This window comes from Neofelis nebulosa, chromosome 1, assembly GCF_028018385.1.
Source record: "Neofelis nebulosa isolate mNeoNeb1 chromosome 1, mNeoNeb1.pri, whole genome shotgun sequence".
In the NCBI taxonomy this organism is placed as follows: Eukaryota; Metazoa; Chordata; class Mammalia; order Carnivora; family Felidae; genus Neofelis; species Neofelis nebulosa.
Window position 1 is genome coordinate 128,819,558 of NC_080782.1, and position 14,552 is coordinate 128,834,109.

General features: G+C 37.6%; 1 protein-coding gene across 2 annotated transcripts in view; it reads right to left on the reverse strand.

Moving 5' to 3' along the window:
* DDX46 (DEAD-box helicase 46) overlaps window positions 1-14,552 on the reverse strand; it is a 72,300-nt gene that overhangs the window by 17,696 nt on the left and 40,052 nt on the right. For both annotated transcript variants that reach the window (XM_058736177.1, XM_058736173.1), the window contains exons 16-18: window positions 3,351-3,544; window positions 1,016-1,153; window positions 549-698 (exon numbers count right to left, since the gene is read on the reverse strand). In XM_058736177.1, the coding sequence (XP_058592160.1) occupies window positions 549-698; window positions 1,016-1,153; window positions 3,351-3,544 (482 nt within the window). The remainder of the gene's footprint in view (window positions 1-548; window positions 699-1,015; window positions 1,154-3,350; window positions 3,545-14,552) is intronic.

The following is a 14,552-nucleotide window of genomic DNA, read 5'->3' on the forward strand; positions in this document are numbered from 1 at the left end:
AATGCCAAACTGGTATTCACTTTGCAGGAGGACAGTCTGAAAATGTTTCAGAACCAAATTAGATACGCCCTTTGGGAGAGCAATTCCATGTACACACTCAACCTCAAAACTTAATCTAAAGAATGTACAAAATTAAATGTACAAGGACAAGCAGTGAAGTACAGTTTATGACAGTAAAGTATATTCCAAATATGAACATATAGAAACCCACATATTGAAAATTAAGAATAATGAGAATGAATTTACTAAAATGAGAAGATTTCAACATAAGACGGTTGTTGTAAAGGTGGTTATAAAGCAGTATGACCTCATTTTTATGAATATACATAATATGGGCAGGGCATATGTGAATAGAGAGAGGGAGAAAAGGAGAAAGAGAAGGAGGGAGGGAGAGAAAGGGAGAGAGGAAGAGAAAGAGTAAAGGCTGGGAAGGGCACATATCAGAAAGGTTTCCAACAATTGGCTATCTCAACAAATAAACCTAGGGTGGGGGGGGGAGCAACAATGTTTCAATCAGCAAGAAGGGGGCTCAGAAAAATGGCACTTACGTCGACTGCAGCGTCCTCATCATCTGAATCTTGCAAACCGAGAGCTGCTTTTTGCAACTTCTTCCTCTCATTGGCCAAAGCTTGTTCTGTTTCATCAAACTTGAATCCCTTACCAGAGAACCCACTACTCTTTTTAATTATTTTCCCTTCCTTTCAAGGAAAAACAAAACAGTTAATTTCATACTAAAAAAACTTTAATGTTTAGGAATTTAGGAGTAATTAAGTATTTTTCAAGGTAGCACATACCAATGTATCAAAAACATTTCATCTAGCATGAGAACAAAAAAAGAACTCTTCAGTATGATACAAAACATCGAGTTGAAGCAAAAGGGAGGATTTTGTTTTCATTCCTTTTCCCTCTCTAAAGAGAGAAAGTTACCTTATAAAGGTTTACAAGTATAAAATATTCAAGGTTTATAACACAATAATGACCTGGATAAAGATAATGGGAATTGGAAAAAACTCACAGCTTTCTGCTGATCTTTGAAATCACTCCAAAGTTTCTCCAGATCAGAAGGCACCGCAGTTCCTGACAATTCAAGAGCTTTAATTATGTCACCAGCATAGCGAGCTTGATCTTCTGTGATAAAAGTATACGCATAACCCTAATGAATGATGAAAAAAAAGAGAACTATTAGACACTAACAAGATGACTCTTAGATCACAACATAAAAGTAGAATCATCTAATAATAGATCTTCTTAAGACTGACTTCATGGGGCACCAGGGTAGCTCAGTCGGTTAAGAGTCCAACTTCAGCTCAGGTCATGATCTCTCAGTCCATGAGTTCGAGCTCCTGTGGGGCTCTGTGTTAACAGCTCAGAGCCTGCATCCTGCTTCAGATTCTGTGTGTCTCTCTCTGCCCCTCCTCCCCTCACACACACTCTCTCTCTCAAAAATAAATAAACATCTAAAAAAAAATTAGGGGCTCCTGGGTGGTTCAGTCAGTTAAGCGTCCGACTTTAGCTCAGATCATAATTTCATAGTTCGTGAGCTCAAGTCCCAAGTCGGAATCTGTGCTGACAGCTCAGAGCCTGGAGCCTGCTTCAGATTCTGTGTCTCCCTCTCTCTCTGTTCCTCCCCTGCTCATGTTCCGTCACCCTCTCTCTCACAAATTGATAAATAGTTTTTTAATTAAAAACAAATAAAAATAAGCATACCAGAAACATTTCTTGATGCATAAACAGAAATCCAATTTTATATAAACGTGTATGTAATTGCATTGTCATACACATTAATTTTAATATAATAGATTATTTTTCCCCCTTTCGCTTGGATTCCCTTCCTACACTACCTACTGCACCTCTCTACCCCAACTAACTTGTATTCACTTGCTAGGACGCAGCTTCCCACATATTTCTTCCTCTGCATATTTTTTAAGACCAGTAAGAGATATAAAAACATTTGTTTGTGTATGTGTAATGTGTTTTTATATACAAAAATGAAGTCAGCTATATTGCCTCCCTGGGGTTTTCTAAAGCCTAAGATTTCACATTTCCCTAGCAGCTTTTTGGTTCAGGCAAGAGAGTTGGGAGTACAATGGCACACCACAATCAGACTGTCTTCATATACACTGTGTCCCTACCAGAAAACTGTTATGAATTGTAAAACATGGTTTAATACTGTATTTCAGGAATATCTAGTCACCACATGACCCCATGGCATGCTTTTATGCTGTCCATGTGCTAAGAATCGTATCACATTATTTTAAGGTTTGTACGTGCACATAATTTTACACAAAGTTTCCCATAACCACAGAATAACTCAGGTTGAATCAATAAAAGCCATCACTATGTATTAGCTGTGTAAGCTGGGCAAGTAAGTTAACTTCCATGTACCTTAACTTTTCTTATCTATTAAATGGTATTACTCACCTCAAAGGGAAATTGTGAGGATGAAGTGAGAGGATTTATGTAAAGCAATGAAAATAGTGCCTGGCATTCAATAAGTACTCCATAAATATATTATTATTATTATTATTATTATTATTATTATTATTGCCTCAGTATGTAGAAATGTCCAGGATTGGAAAATCAAATAATCAAATAGATCATCATCAGTGTTTCTTTTTCTTTTTCTTTTTTTTTAATGTTTATTTATTTTTGAGAGGGAGGAAAGAGCACGAGTGGCAGTGGGGCAGAGACAGAGAGAGAAAGACACAGAATCTGAAAGAGGCTCCAGGCTCTGAGCTGTTAGCACAGAGCCCAACATGAGTCCCAAACTCAGGAACAGTGAGATCATGACCTGAGCCAAAGTCAGACACCCAACCGAACGAGCCACCCAGGCGCCCCAATCATCATCAATGTTTCCAACAACAGAATATTCTGCTTGCTGCCTTCAAAAAGAATGAGTTAGACCTATATAGTTACCAGACCATAAGTGAGTTAAAAAAACAAGAAATATACATAGTGTATGAAGTAGGACAGGGGAATAATGAGAAAAAGGGTAACAATTTCGGTAGGAGTACATTTTATAATCCCACATTTTAAAAATAGCAATGAAAAATCTCAAACTATATACATGCATGTAAAAATGTATACAGAAATTTTTAAGGAAAAAAAAAAAACTAAAACGGGACATAAATAACACTATCTGCCTAAAGAGAACAGCTAATTATCAATAACTTTAATAATACTGTGTATAGAAATGATGAACATCAACTAATCCCCATACTCTGATGATTGAAGATTTTCAAAATGTTCATGTTAACTCCTATTATCTATTCCTTATAACCCTAAACAAACAAAAAAAACCCTATATTTTATTAATACAATGGAAATCAACTTTAAAAAGTTCTTTTTACTTTATTGCCTGCTCTTCCAGTCCGTCCTGCTCTGTGCACATAATCCTCATAATGGTTGGGGCAACTGTAATTTACTACAAGAATCAGATGTTTCACATCTAAACCTCGGGCAGCAACAGAAGTGGCTACGAGAAGTTTGCAGGTCCCATTCTTGAAGTCATTTATGATGCTATCTCTGTCATATTGATCAATGCCTGCAAGTAAACAAACAAAAATGTAAAACCACATACTGCATTTAAATTGTTCACTTCATCTGACACAGAAATAAGTTAAATGCAGAGTAAAGAATAAACATAACTTACAATGACCAAACATCTACCAACTACAATACTGAAATAAAACACTAAGGAAATTTAATGGCCAGATCAAAAGCTACTGCTATTAACTCATTGATGAATATTCCAAATATGTTCTTGTTTTGCCTCCTTTCTTGTGAATATGGACTATAACAGCAGAAACCCCATCTCAGATTCATTAACCTATACTTAACCTATTTATGGGGTAAAACAAGAAAAGGCAGGTACATTCAGCCTACAGTAACAGGATTCTTCAGATCTTTCTCCTTCTCCTATAGGTTATTAGAGCCTTGCTACTCAGTTTTGTCTGAGGACCAGAAGCAACATCACATGGGACGTCGTCAGAAATGCAGAATCTCAGAAAAAAAAGAGAAAGAGAGAGAGAAAGAAAAAGAGATAAAGGAAAAGAAAAGAAAAGAGAAAAGAAAAGAGAAAAGAAAAGAGAAAAGAAAAGAAAAGGAAAGAAAGGCAGGCCAGATCCTACTCCAAACTACTGATTCAGATTTTGCATTTTAACAAGATACTTAGGTGACTGATTACACATTACTATTAAAGTTTGAAATGCACTGGTTACAAACCAGTGAACTGGATCTCTCTTAAATGTGTTTCCCAAAGAGCCTCAGGGTGAGTGATAACGGAGGGTATAAAATGCCAAAATGTTCTATTACAAAATACTCAGACCAAAAATTGATTTAATGATGGAGAACCTCTAGTAATTAGAGAAGGGAATGGGGTAAATTCTCAAACCATGAAAAACTCATTTTGGCAGGAGATATTCTAAGGCTTCATATAAAATCTGAGTTTAAAATACACAGAATACTTAGTATCTAAATATATATCAATGCTAATTAATACTATTACCTAAAATTTAAACGTACTTTTCAGGGCGCCTGCCTGGGTGGCTCAGTCAGTTAAGTGTCTGACTTGGGCTCAGGTCATGATTTCACGGTTTATAGGTTCAAGCCCCGCAGTGGGCTCTGTGCTGACAGCTAAGAGCCTGGAGCCTGCTTTGGATTCCATGCCTCCCTATCTCTCTCTGCCCCTCCCCTGCTTGCACTCTGTCTCTCCCTCTCTCTCTCAGTAATAGACATCAAAAAAAAAAAAAAAAAGTGTACTCTTCAATGACTGAATTAAAGAAATTATTTGGATCTAATGTCAAAATAACTAGAATCCAACACCAAACCCAAAAGTCTCTTAAGAAAAATTAATGAAGTCAATACCAATATAAATTAAATTTAAAATTAAAATGTACTGGGGCGCCTGGGTGGCTCAGTCGGTTAAGCGTCCGACTTTGGCTCAGGTCATGATCTCACGGTTCATGGGTTCGAGCCCCGCGTCGGGCTCTGTGCTGACAGCTCAGAGCCTGGAGCCTGTTTCAGATTCTGTGTCTCCTTCTCTCTGTGACCCTCCCCCGTTCATGCTCTGTCTCTCTCTGTCTCAAAAATAAATAAACATTAAAAAAAAAAAAAAAATTTAAAATTAAAATGTACTAAAACTTTTACTTTAGACTGAGGTATCCTGACTACCTAACTCAGCTACACATACTTTATTACATGAAGTGAATATAATATGCTAAACATAGTATATGGGATACCTGCCCAGCAGCAATTAACCCTCTTCCTTTTTTTTTTTCATGTTTATTTATATTTGAAAAACAAAGGGAAAGAGGGAGGGAGGGAGGGATGGTGTGGGAGCAGGGGAGGGGCAGAGAGAGATGACAACAGAATCTGAAGCAGGCTTCAGGCTCTGAGCTGTCAGCACAGAGCCTGATGTGGGGCTTGAACTCACAAACTGTGAGATCATGACCTGAGCTGAAGTCGGATGCTTAACCGACTGAGCCACCCAAGTGCCCCAACCCTCGTCCTTTTTAACAGAACTCCAAATTTGTTCACCTATCCACCCAACATATGATCACATATATCAAACCAGAGATGAGCCTAATTCTCACTTTTAGGTGAATCAATCCCATTCACTTTCTGTGCTTAAGGCCTCCTTTGTAAAAATTAATGAGGATGAGACCCAGAGAGCTATACTTTACACAGGTCATCTCTATCAATACTCAATGTATTAGAAACTGAGAAAATTTTTGAATACTTACGAACTTGTTTAAAAATAACTTAAAAGCAATTACATATTAAAATTTAGGGGCATCTCATGTAACAGAAGATAGTTGGAGTCTCATATCTTCTGCATCCCATCTGGTGCAATATAACATGCCATGACGCCTTCAGAAAACTACACTATACACTCCACACAGAATGAAAGTAAAAAGGCAAATCACGTAGTAAGGTTATTACACATATACTTTTGATTTCATGAACCCCTTAAAGTCTCTGAGAACCTCAAGGGTGCCAGGGCAAAACTTTAGGAATCATTAGTTATTCTGCTTGCTTACAAATGATTTAGGCATAAGCATGTGATGCAATTTTTACCAAAGAGATAAGAGAAGTACAGACAAGGGATTATGGGGGGGGTGGGGGTGGGGGGAATATCCTTATTACTTATATAAAAAACACACAGTATCCCTCAATGTAGGAAAAGCTCTTATTGGACCAACCCTCTTGCAGATAGCAACTATAAACTCTGGGCAAAATATTGGGAGAAAAAAAAAACACAAAAAACCTACCTGAAGGCATAAGAGTATGACTAAAAACAAGCAGAAACTGGAATTTTTGACATTTGGAATAATATACTAGCAGCAGTTGCAATTACAGGATTCAATTTACTTTAAACTTTCTGTTTGGGGAAAAGCCTTGGGAAGCCAAGGGGGACAAGTCAAACTTCAATAGAAACTGGAATTTTTGACATTTGGAATAATATACTAGCTGAGGACCAGAAAACAGAAGATGAAACAGAGTAGGCAAGCACAAACATGTGGACCCTAAACTATGCATGCATGGGACAGAATCCAAGCAACCTAGGTATGGCTAAAAGAAATTAACACAGGGGTGCCTGGGTGGCTCAGCTGGTTAAGCATCTGACTTCAGCTCAGGTCATGATGTCCTGGTCCCAGAGTTTGAGCCCGGCGTCAGGCTCTGTGCTGACAGCTCAGAGCCTGAAGCCTGCTTCAGATTCTGTGTCTCCCTCTCTCTTTGCTCCTTCCCCCGCTCACACTCTGTTTCTCTCAGTCTCTCAAAAATGAATGTTAAAATTATTTTTACTAAAAAAATAAAAGAAATTAACAGATTTCAGATGTTGCCCATTAAAAGAAGGACTGAGTTTAAAATAAGGGTCCAACAGGGGCGCCTGGGTGGCTCAGTCGGTTAAACGTCCGACTTCGGCTCAGGTCACGATCTCGCGGTCCTTGAGTATGAGCCCCGCGTCGGGCTCTGGGCTGATGGCTCAGAGCCTGGAGCCTGCTTCCGATTCTGTGTCTCCCTCTCTCTCTCCCCCTCCCCCGTTCATGCTCTGTCTCTGTCTCAAAAATAAATAAAACGTTAAAAAAAAAAATTAAAAAAAAAATAATAAAAAAATAAGGGTCCAACCAAGTTAATGCCTTATTAAAACAAAATAAAAGTCTTAAGGAAAATATGAGAATTCAGACCCTACAATGGATTATTCATAAAGGGCAGTATACAAATCAAAATTATTAGATAAAAATATAGAAATATATAAAACAAAATAAAAAGATAACCAACAGAAACTGACAAGGTGACCAAGATGTTGTGATTAATAGTCAAAGATTTTTATTATTTATTTATTTTTGAGAGAGAGAGAGAGAGAGCAAGCATACACATGCACCCGTGGGAGAAAGGCAGAGAGGGAGAAAGAGAATCCAAGCATGCTCTGTGCTGTCAGCGCAGAACCCGACATAGGGCCTGATCCTACAAAGTGTGAGATCACAACCTGAGCTGAAACTAACAGTCAGAAGCCCAACCTGCTGAGCCACCCAGATGCCCTAATAGTCCAAGATTTTTAAAGCAACTGCTGTAACTGTGATCAAGGAAAAATTTTTAAGTGCTCATAATGAATGGCAGGAAATCTTATGAGAGAAACAAGAAAATATAAGAGAGCCAACTAGAAATTCTAGAACTAAAAAAAAAATATCTGAATTAAAAATTCACTGGATAGACTTAACAGCAAATAAAAGAGGGCAAAAAGAAATCTGTGAACTTGAAGACAGTTAAAGAAATGACCCAGTATTAATTACAGAGGAGAAAAAAAGGTTGAAAAACAAAAGTGAACAAAGGATCAAAGACATGGGAGATGGTACTAAAGGGCTGAACATACACATAATTGCAATCCCAAAGACAGAAGAAAAATAACTCCGGAAAAAAAAAAAAATTAAGATACAAAGGCCAAGAATTTCCCAAATTTGTCCCAAATTACATCTGAAAAACATAAATTTACAGATTCTACAAGTTCAGTGAACCATGAGTACAATAAACACAAAGAAAACCATACCGATACACTAACCATATGACCCAGCAATCCCATTCCTGGTTATCTATTCTAGAAAAATTTTCACATACGACCTGTATTCAAACATTTAACAGCAGCTCTATTCATTTTTGTCTAAAACTGGAAACAACCCAAACATCCTTCAACAGATGAAGATACACAAACCGTGGTACATCCATACAATAAATATCTCTGGGCAATAAAAAGAGATGAATTGTGCAACAACTTCAGTGGATCTGAAAATCATTACGCTGAGTGAAAAGAGTCAACTGCATAATGTATGACCTATATTTACAAATATTCTTATAAAAACACATCAGTGGTTGACAGGAGTTATAAACAGGAGGAGAGTTAACTTTTCAGTTACTTTTGTAGGTATAGGACAAGGGAGTTTTGGGGCATGATGGAACTGTTCTGTATCCCAATTATGTTGTTCCCTGTGGGATGGCTGAAGCAGCAGAAAAACAAGGAACAGCCCAGGTGTCAACAGAAATGAACTGAACGAATGGGGGTAGATTTATACAAAGAATATTAACAATAAGGGAAGAACTACTGGTAATGCAACAACGTGGAAGAATCCCAAAAACATGCCAAATGAGGCCAAGGACCACCCACCATACGACAGAAACAAGCCAATGAAGAATGGACAACCCAGCACCTAGAGCTATCAAGCCAGTAAGGGTAGAAGCTGAGAAGGAACAAGGGGGAAGGGAAGAGGCGGCGACCAGAACCTCATAAAACAAAGGCCCTTGCCTATAGTCCACGGGCATTCACTTTCGAAAGTCCCCTCTCTATAAAGAGAGCTTTCCTACTATTAAAAAAACATTTTCTGAAGCTAAAAAAAAAAGAAAAAAAAAGGCTGAGTAAAAGATAACTTGACACAAAAATGTTGAGAAAGTACGGTTTCATTTATCTGAAATTCTAAAAATACAACAAATATATGTTGGAAAAAAATGTAAAAAGTGGTTGCCTGTGGGGATGAGAACGGGAATTAACTGGGGGAAAGTTCTGAGGTTGTATATGCATAGAGGTTTGGGTTTCACAGCTTATATATATTTGTCAAAACTCATCAAAGAGCACACTTATGATCTGTACATTTTACTACAGTTTACCTATTGTTTGTTTTTTTTTTTAAATTTGGGGGGACGGGGCGCCTGGGTGGCTCAGTGGGTTAGACGTCCGACTTCAGCCCAGGTCACGATCTCGCGGTCCGTGAGTTCGAGCCCTGCGTCAGGCTCTGGGCTGATGGCTCAGAGCATGGAGCCTGCTTCTGATTCTGTGTCTCCCTCTCTCTCTGCCCCTCCCCCATTCATGCTGTCTCTTTCTGTCTCAAAAATAAATAAACGTTAAAAAAAAATTTTTTTAATAAATAAATAAATAAATAAATAAATAAATTTGGGGGGTGCTTGACTGGCTCAGTCAGTAGAGTATACAATTCTTGATCTTGGGGTCTTGAGTTTGAGCCCGACGATAGGGACAGAGTTTACTTAAAAAACATAGTTATTCTAAAAAATAAAATAAAAAATTTTTGAACTAGTGTTAACCATCTGCATATTGAAGTGAAATATGCTGATGCTACAACTTTCTTTAAAACATATCAAAAAACTGAGAAATATGATGAGTAGGTAGAATAGACAGATGGCTAAAGATGTGAAAGAGAAATACAACAAAATGTTAGTTGTAGAATCCAGTACTGGATGTTCAAGGCTCTTCATCATATGATTTTCTCAGATTTTTTCTGTGTTTACAAATTGTGGTTATAAAAATAAGAGGGGAAAAAGGCACCTAGACATATGGGAAATAGTCTTCTTCCTCTGTAATTTGTCTGATACAAAAGTGATGGTTAGGGGCGCCTGGGTGGCTAAGTCGGTTAAGCGGCTGACTTCGGCTCAGGTCATGATCTTGAGGTCAGTGAGTTTAAGCCCCGTGTCGGGCTCTGTGCTGACAGCTAAGAGCCTGGAGCCTGTTTCGGATTCTGTGTCTCCCTCTCTCTGACCCTCCCCCGTTCATGCTCTGTATCTCTCTGCCTCAAAAATAAATAAACGTTAAAAAATAAAATAATTTAAAAAAAAAAGTGATGGTTAAAACTGCAGAAGCCTTTTTGGTGCCATAAAAAAAACTAGTTTAAAAACTAACTTGGGGTGCCTAGGTGGCTCAGTCAGTTAAGCATTGAACCCTTGATTTTGGCTCAGGTCATAATCTCACCGTTGGTGAGAACACACCCAGCATGAGGCTCTGCACAGACAGCATGGAGTCTGTTTGGCATTCTCTCTCTCTGCCCCTCCCCCACCTCAAAATAAATAAATAAACTTAAAAAAAAAAAACAACTAAGTTAACATGCTCAGGATGGCAGTACAGAAAATACAATATAGTGACAGTGAGCCACTAAATGAAACAATCTGGAGTCACTTCACCATTAGATTTCATTTTTGTAAAATAGTAAAAATGTCTCATGATTTAAGGCAGTTGGATGAGTTTTTTGTCACTTGCAGAAAAAAGAAAAATGTAACTGATATTAATAGTACAAGTTGAAGGCCTCAACGAAGCACTCTGCCCTATAAAAAAAAGTATATGTTCTCATATACCATAATTTCTCGTAAGTAGAAACCTGTGTGCTGCTTTTCTAATTTCATTATTTACCCTATTAGATGCATTGGGTTTTTTTTTAACTTATTTATTTTGAGAGGGAGCATGAGCACATGCAAGTGGTGAGAGGGGCACAGGGAGAGAGGGACAGAATTCAAAGCCACTTGCTCACAAGGCTCAATCCCATGAACCCATGAGATCATGACTCCAGCTGAGATCAAGAGCTGGATGCCCAACCAACTGAGCTACCCAGGTACCCAAGATGCACTGTGTTTTTAAGAAATTTTTAAATTATTCATTGTTAATGCAAAAGCTAAAAAATGGATGGCTGACAAACCAGAAACTGCAGCCATGGTTCAATGAAAGTATTTTCATATTTCTTTCATTTGTAACCTACTTTAAGGTTACTGCAGGTTATGTGATAGGTCAAAAAGGAGTACTAAGAACATGTTCTCCATTTATTATGTTCATAATAATGCTGACAAACATCTAACAAAAAAGTTAAGCCACAGTAGAATGTTTTGATTGCTGTACTGAGAAAACTGTTTCAGGTTAAGACCAGGAGTGGGCAGAACATATAATCCACTCTCTTACTTCCAGCCTTTGCTCTTCCCCTTCTAGACATGAAGACACGAAGAAAGAACTACAGGTGGCTCTATAGAAGACACAGCATGTGGGGCATCTCCAAGCATCCTTCTCACTATATCATTACACTATGTGTTAGGTATAAAATGCACATTAATTTCATATGCACATTAGGAATTTTATGATTACACCTTTTAATTCTTAAAAAGCCCTAAATAATTTCTACATTTTTATACTTATATAGCAAATTGGCTTTTATTCAGTTACACATTAAAAGAGCTTAACAACAAGACTCATAATCAAAACTTCTCCCTAGTTTTCCTTCAGAAATTTACCACACTGGAGGAGCCTGAGTAGCTCAGTTGGTTAAGTGTCCGACTTTGGCTCAGGTCATGATGTCACAGTTCATGGGTTTAAGCCCTACACTGGGCTCTGTGCTGACAGCTCAGAGCCTGGAGTCTACTTCAGATTCTGTGTCTCCCTCTCTCTCTGCTCCTCCTGCGCTCACACTCTGCCTCTCAAAAATAAACGTTAAAAAAAAAAAAGGTGAAAGAAATTCAGCACATTGCTCTACTACAAAATTACTTAAAAAATGTCTAAGCTAATAAATAAATCTTACATTCACAATAAATTTTGTTTATTTGCTTTGAGATACAAGATTTTACATGGACACACCTGTTTTAATCAAAATATTTAAAATTAGAAAGTACTGGGACACCTGGGTGGCTTAGTTAGTTGGTCTGACTCGATTTCAGCTCAGGTCATGATCTCACAGTTCATGAGGTGGAGCTGTACGACAAGCTCTGTGCAGACAACCCAGAGCCTGCTTAGGATTCTCTTTGTCCTTCTCTCTCTGCCCCTCCCCCAATCGCACTCACTCTCAAAATAAACATTAAAACCATTTTAATTTAACTTAAAAATACAAAACAACAAACAGGAGAGAAAAGAAATCATCTAGGGAAAGAAAGAAAGCTGAGTCCCATGTTTCAAATGTGGAGAAAAACTAAAGTTCTACACTAGAAACTTTGTAGCTAATGGCAACCAAAACATTTTCAGGAATGATGACACTAACAGGGCCAAAATAAAACATCTATGATACGTCATTATTGCCTGTTTATCCTAATGATTAAAAGTAGACATGGACATGCTAGAAAGGTAAAAATGTAGAGACAGTAAAAAGATTAGTGGCTGGGGCATCTTGGGTGGCTTAGTGGCTCAAGTGTTTGATTCTTGATCTCGTTTCAGGTCTTGATCTCAGGGCAGGGAGGTCAAGCCCTCCATCTTGGGGGAGCCTACTTAAAAAAAAAAAAAAGATTAGCGGCAGTATAGGGATGGGGAAGGGAGGGATGAACAGGCAAAGAGGATTCTTATGGTAGTATTTTCTATGAGTGATATAGTATGGTACTCTACTGGTGAATATGTCATTATAAATTTGTCCAAATCCATAGACCGTATAACACCAAGAGCGAATCCTAATGTAAACCAGGGACTCTGGGTGACAATGATATGTCAATACAGGTTCAATGATTGTAACAAATGTACCTCTGTGGTATGGGATATTGATAGGGGAGGAGGTTGTACTTGGGGGCAAGGGATATATGGGAACTTTGTAATTTCTGCTGTTTTGCTGTGTATCTAAGACTGCTCTAAAAAACAGTCTACTAAAAAAAGAAATGTTGGGGCACCTGGGTGGCTCAAGTCAGTTAAGTGCCATGGATCAAGAGGGTGAAGCCCTGAGTCAGGCTCTGCACTGACAGCGTGGACCTTATTGGAATTGGATTCTCCCTCTCTAGCTCTTTGCTCCTCCCCCACTCATGCTTTCTCTCTCTCTCAGAATTAAAAAAAGTTGGGAAAAAAAAAAAGTAAAGGGGTGCCTGGCTGGCTCAGTTAGTAGAGCGTTCAACTCTTGATCTCTGGGTCATGAGTTCAAGCCCAACGTTGGGGATAGAGTTTACTTAAAAAAAAAAAAAAAAAAAAAAAAAAAAAAATTGGCATAAGATAAACATACAGATCAATGAAATTAAATAAAGAGCTCAGAAACTCTCAGATAAATAAATGGTCAATAGATTTTGACAAAGGTGCCAAGACTCTTCAATGGGAAAAGGACAGTCTTTTTATCACATGGGTCAGGGAAACTGAAAAACCACATGCAAAAGAATGCAGCTGGATCCATATCTTGCATCATATATAAAAATCACCTCAAAATGAATTACCTACACGTAAAAGCTATAATTTTAGAACTTTGAGGAAACAAGAGGGAAAATTTTCATAACCTTGGACTTGCCATTGGTTTCTTGAATTAACAGCCAAAGAAAAGGCAAAAAAAGAAAAAATAAAACGGACTTCAAAATTTAAAACGTCTGTGCATCAAAGAACACTACCAAGAGGGTGAAAGGACAACCCAAAGAATGGGAGAAAATATATGTAAATTGTACATCTGATAAGGGATTGCTATCAAGAATATATAAAGAAATCCTACAACTCAGCAATGAAAAAAAGATGCGAATAACCTAATTAAAAATGGGCAGAAGCCTAAAATAGACAATTCTTCAAAACAGATATACAAATACCCAATAAGCACATAAAAAGATGTTCAATCTCAGTCATTAGGGAAATGCAAATCAAAAACACAATGTCACTTCACATCTACTAGCATAGCTATTATAAAAAAAAAAAAATAGGAAACAAGTGCTGGCCAGGCTGTGGATAAACTGGAACCCTAATGCACTGCTGGAATTCCAAAATGGTGCAATTTTTACAAAAAGTAGTTTGCAGGTTCCATAAAAAGTTAAAAATAGCCATATGGCCATATGGCCAACAGGACTCAAACAGATACTTGTACAACAGTGGTTAAGTAGCATTACTCACAAGAGCCAAAAGGTAGGAACAACCCAAATGTCCATCAACAGGTAAATGAATAAAGGAAATGTGGTATATACATACAATGAAAAATTATTTCGCTTTTTAAAAAGGAAATTCTTCTTACCATATACAAAAACAAATTCAAAATGAATTAAAAACCTAAATGTAAGACCTGAAACCATAAAAATCCTAGAAGAGAGAACAGACAGTTCTTTGCCTCTCGTGAGGCAAAGAAAAACAGGGGTGCCTGGTTGGCTCAATCGGTGGAAGTGCAACTTTTGACCTCAAGGTTGTGAGCTCAAGCTGCACATTTGGTGTAATTACTTAAAAGTAAATCTTAAAAAACAAAAAACAAAGAAAAAAGCAAAACAAACAAGAATAAACTACCAGGACTACATCAGAATAGAAAGCTTCTCAAAAATAATATAAACACAGGGAGGGAGACAAAACATAAGAGACTCTTAAATATAGA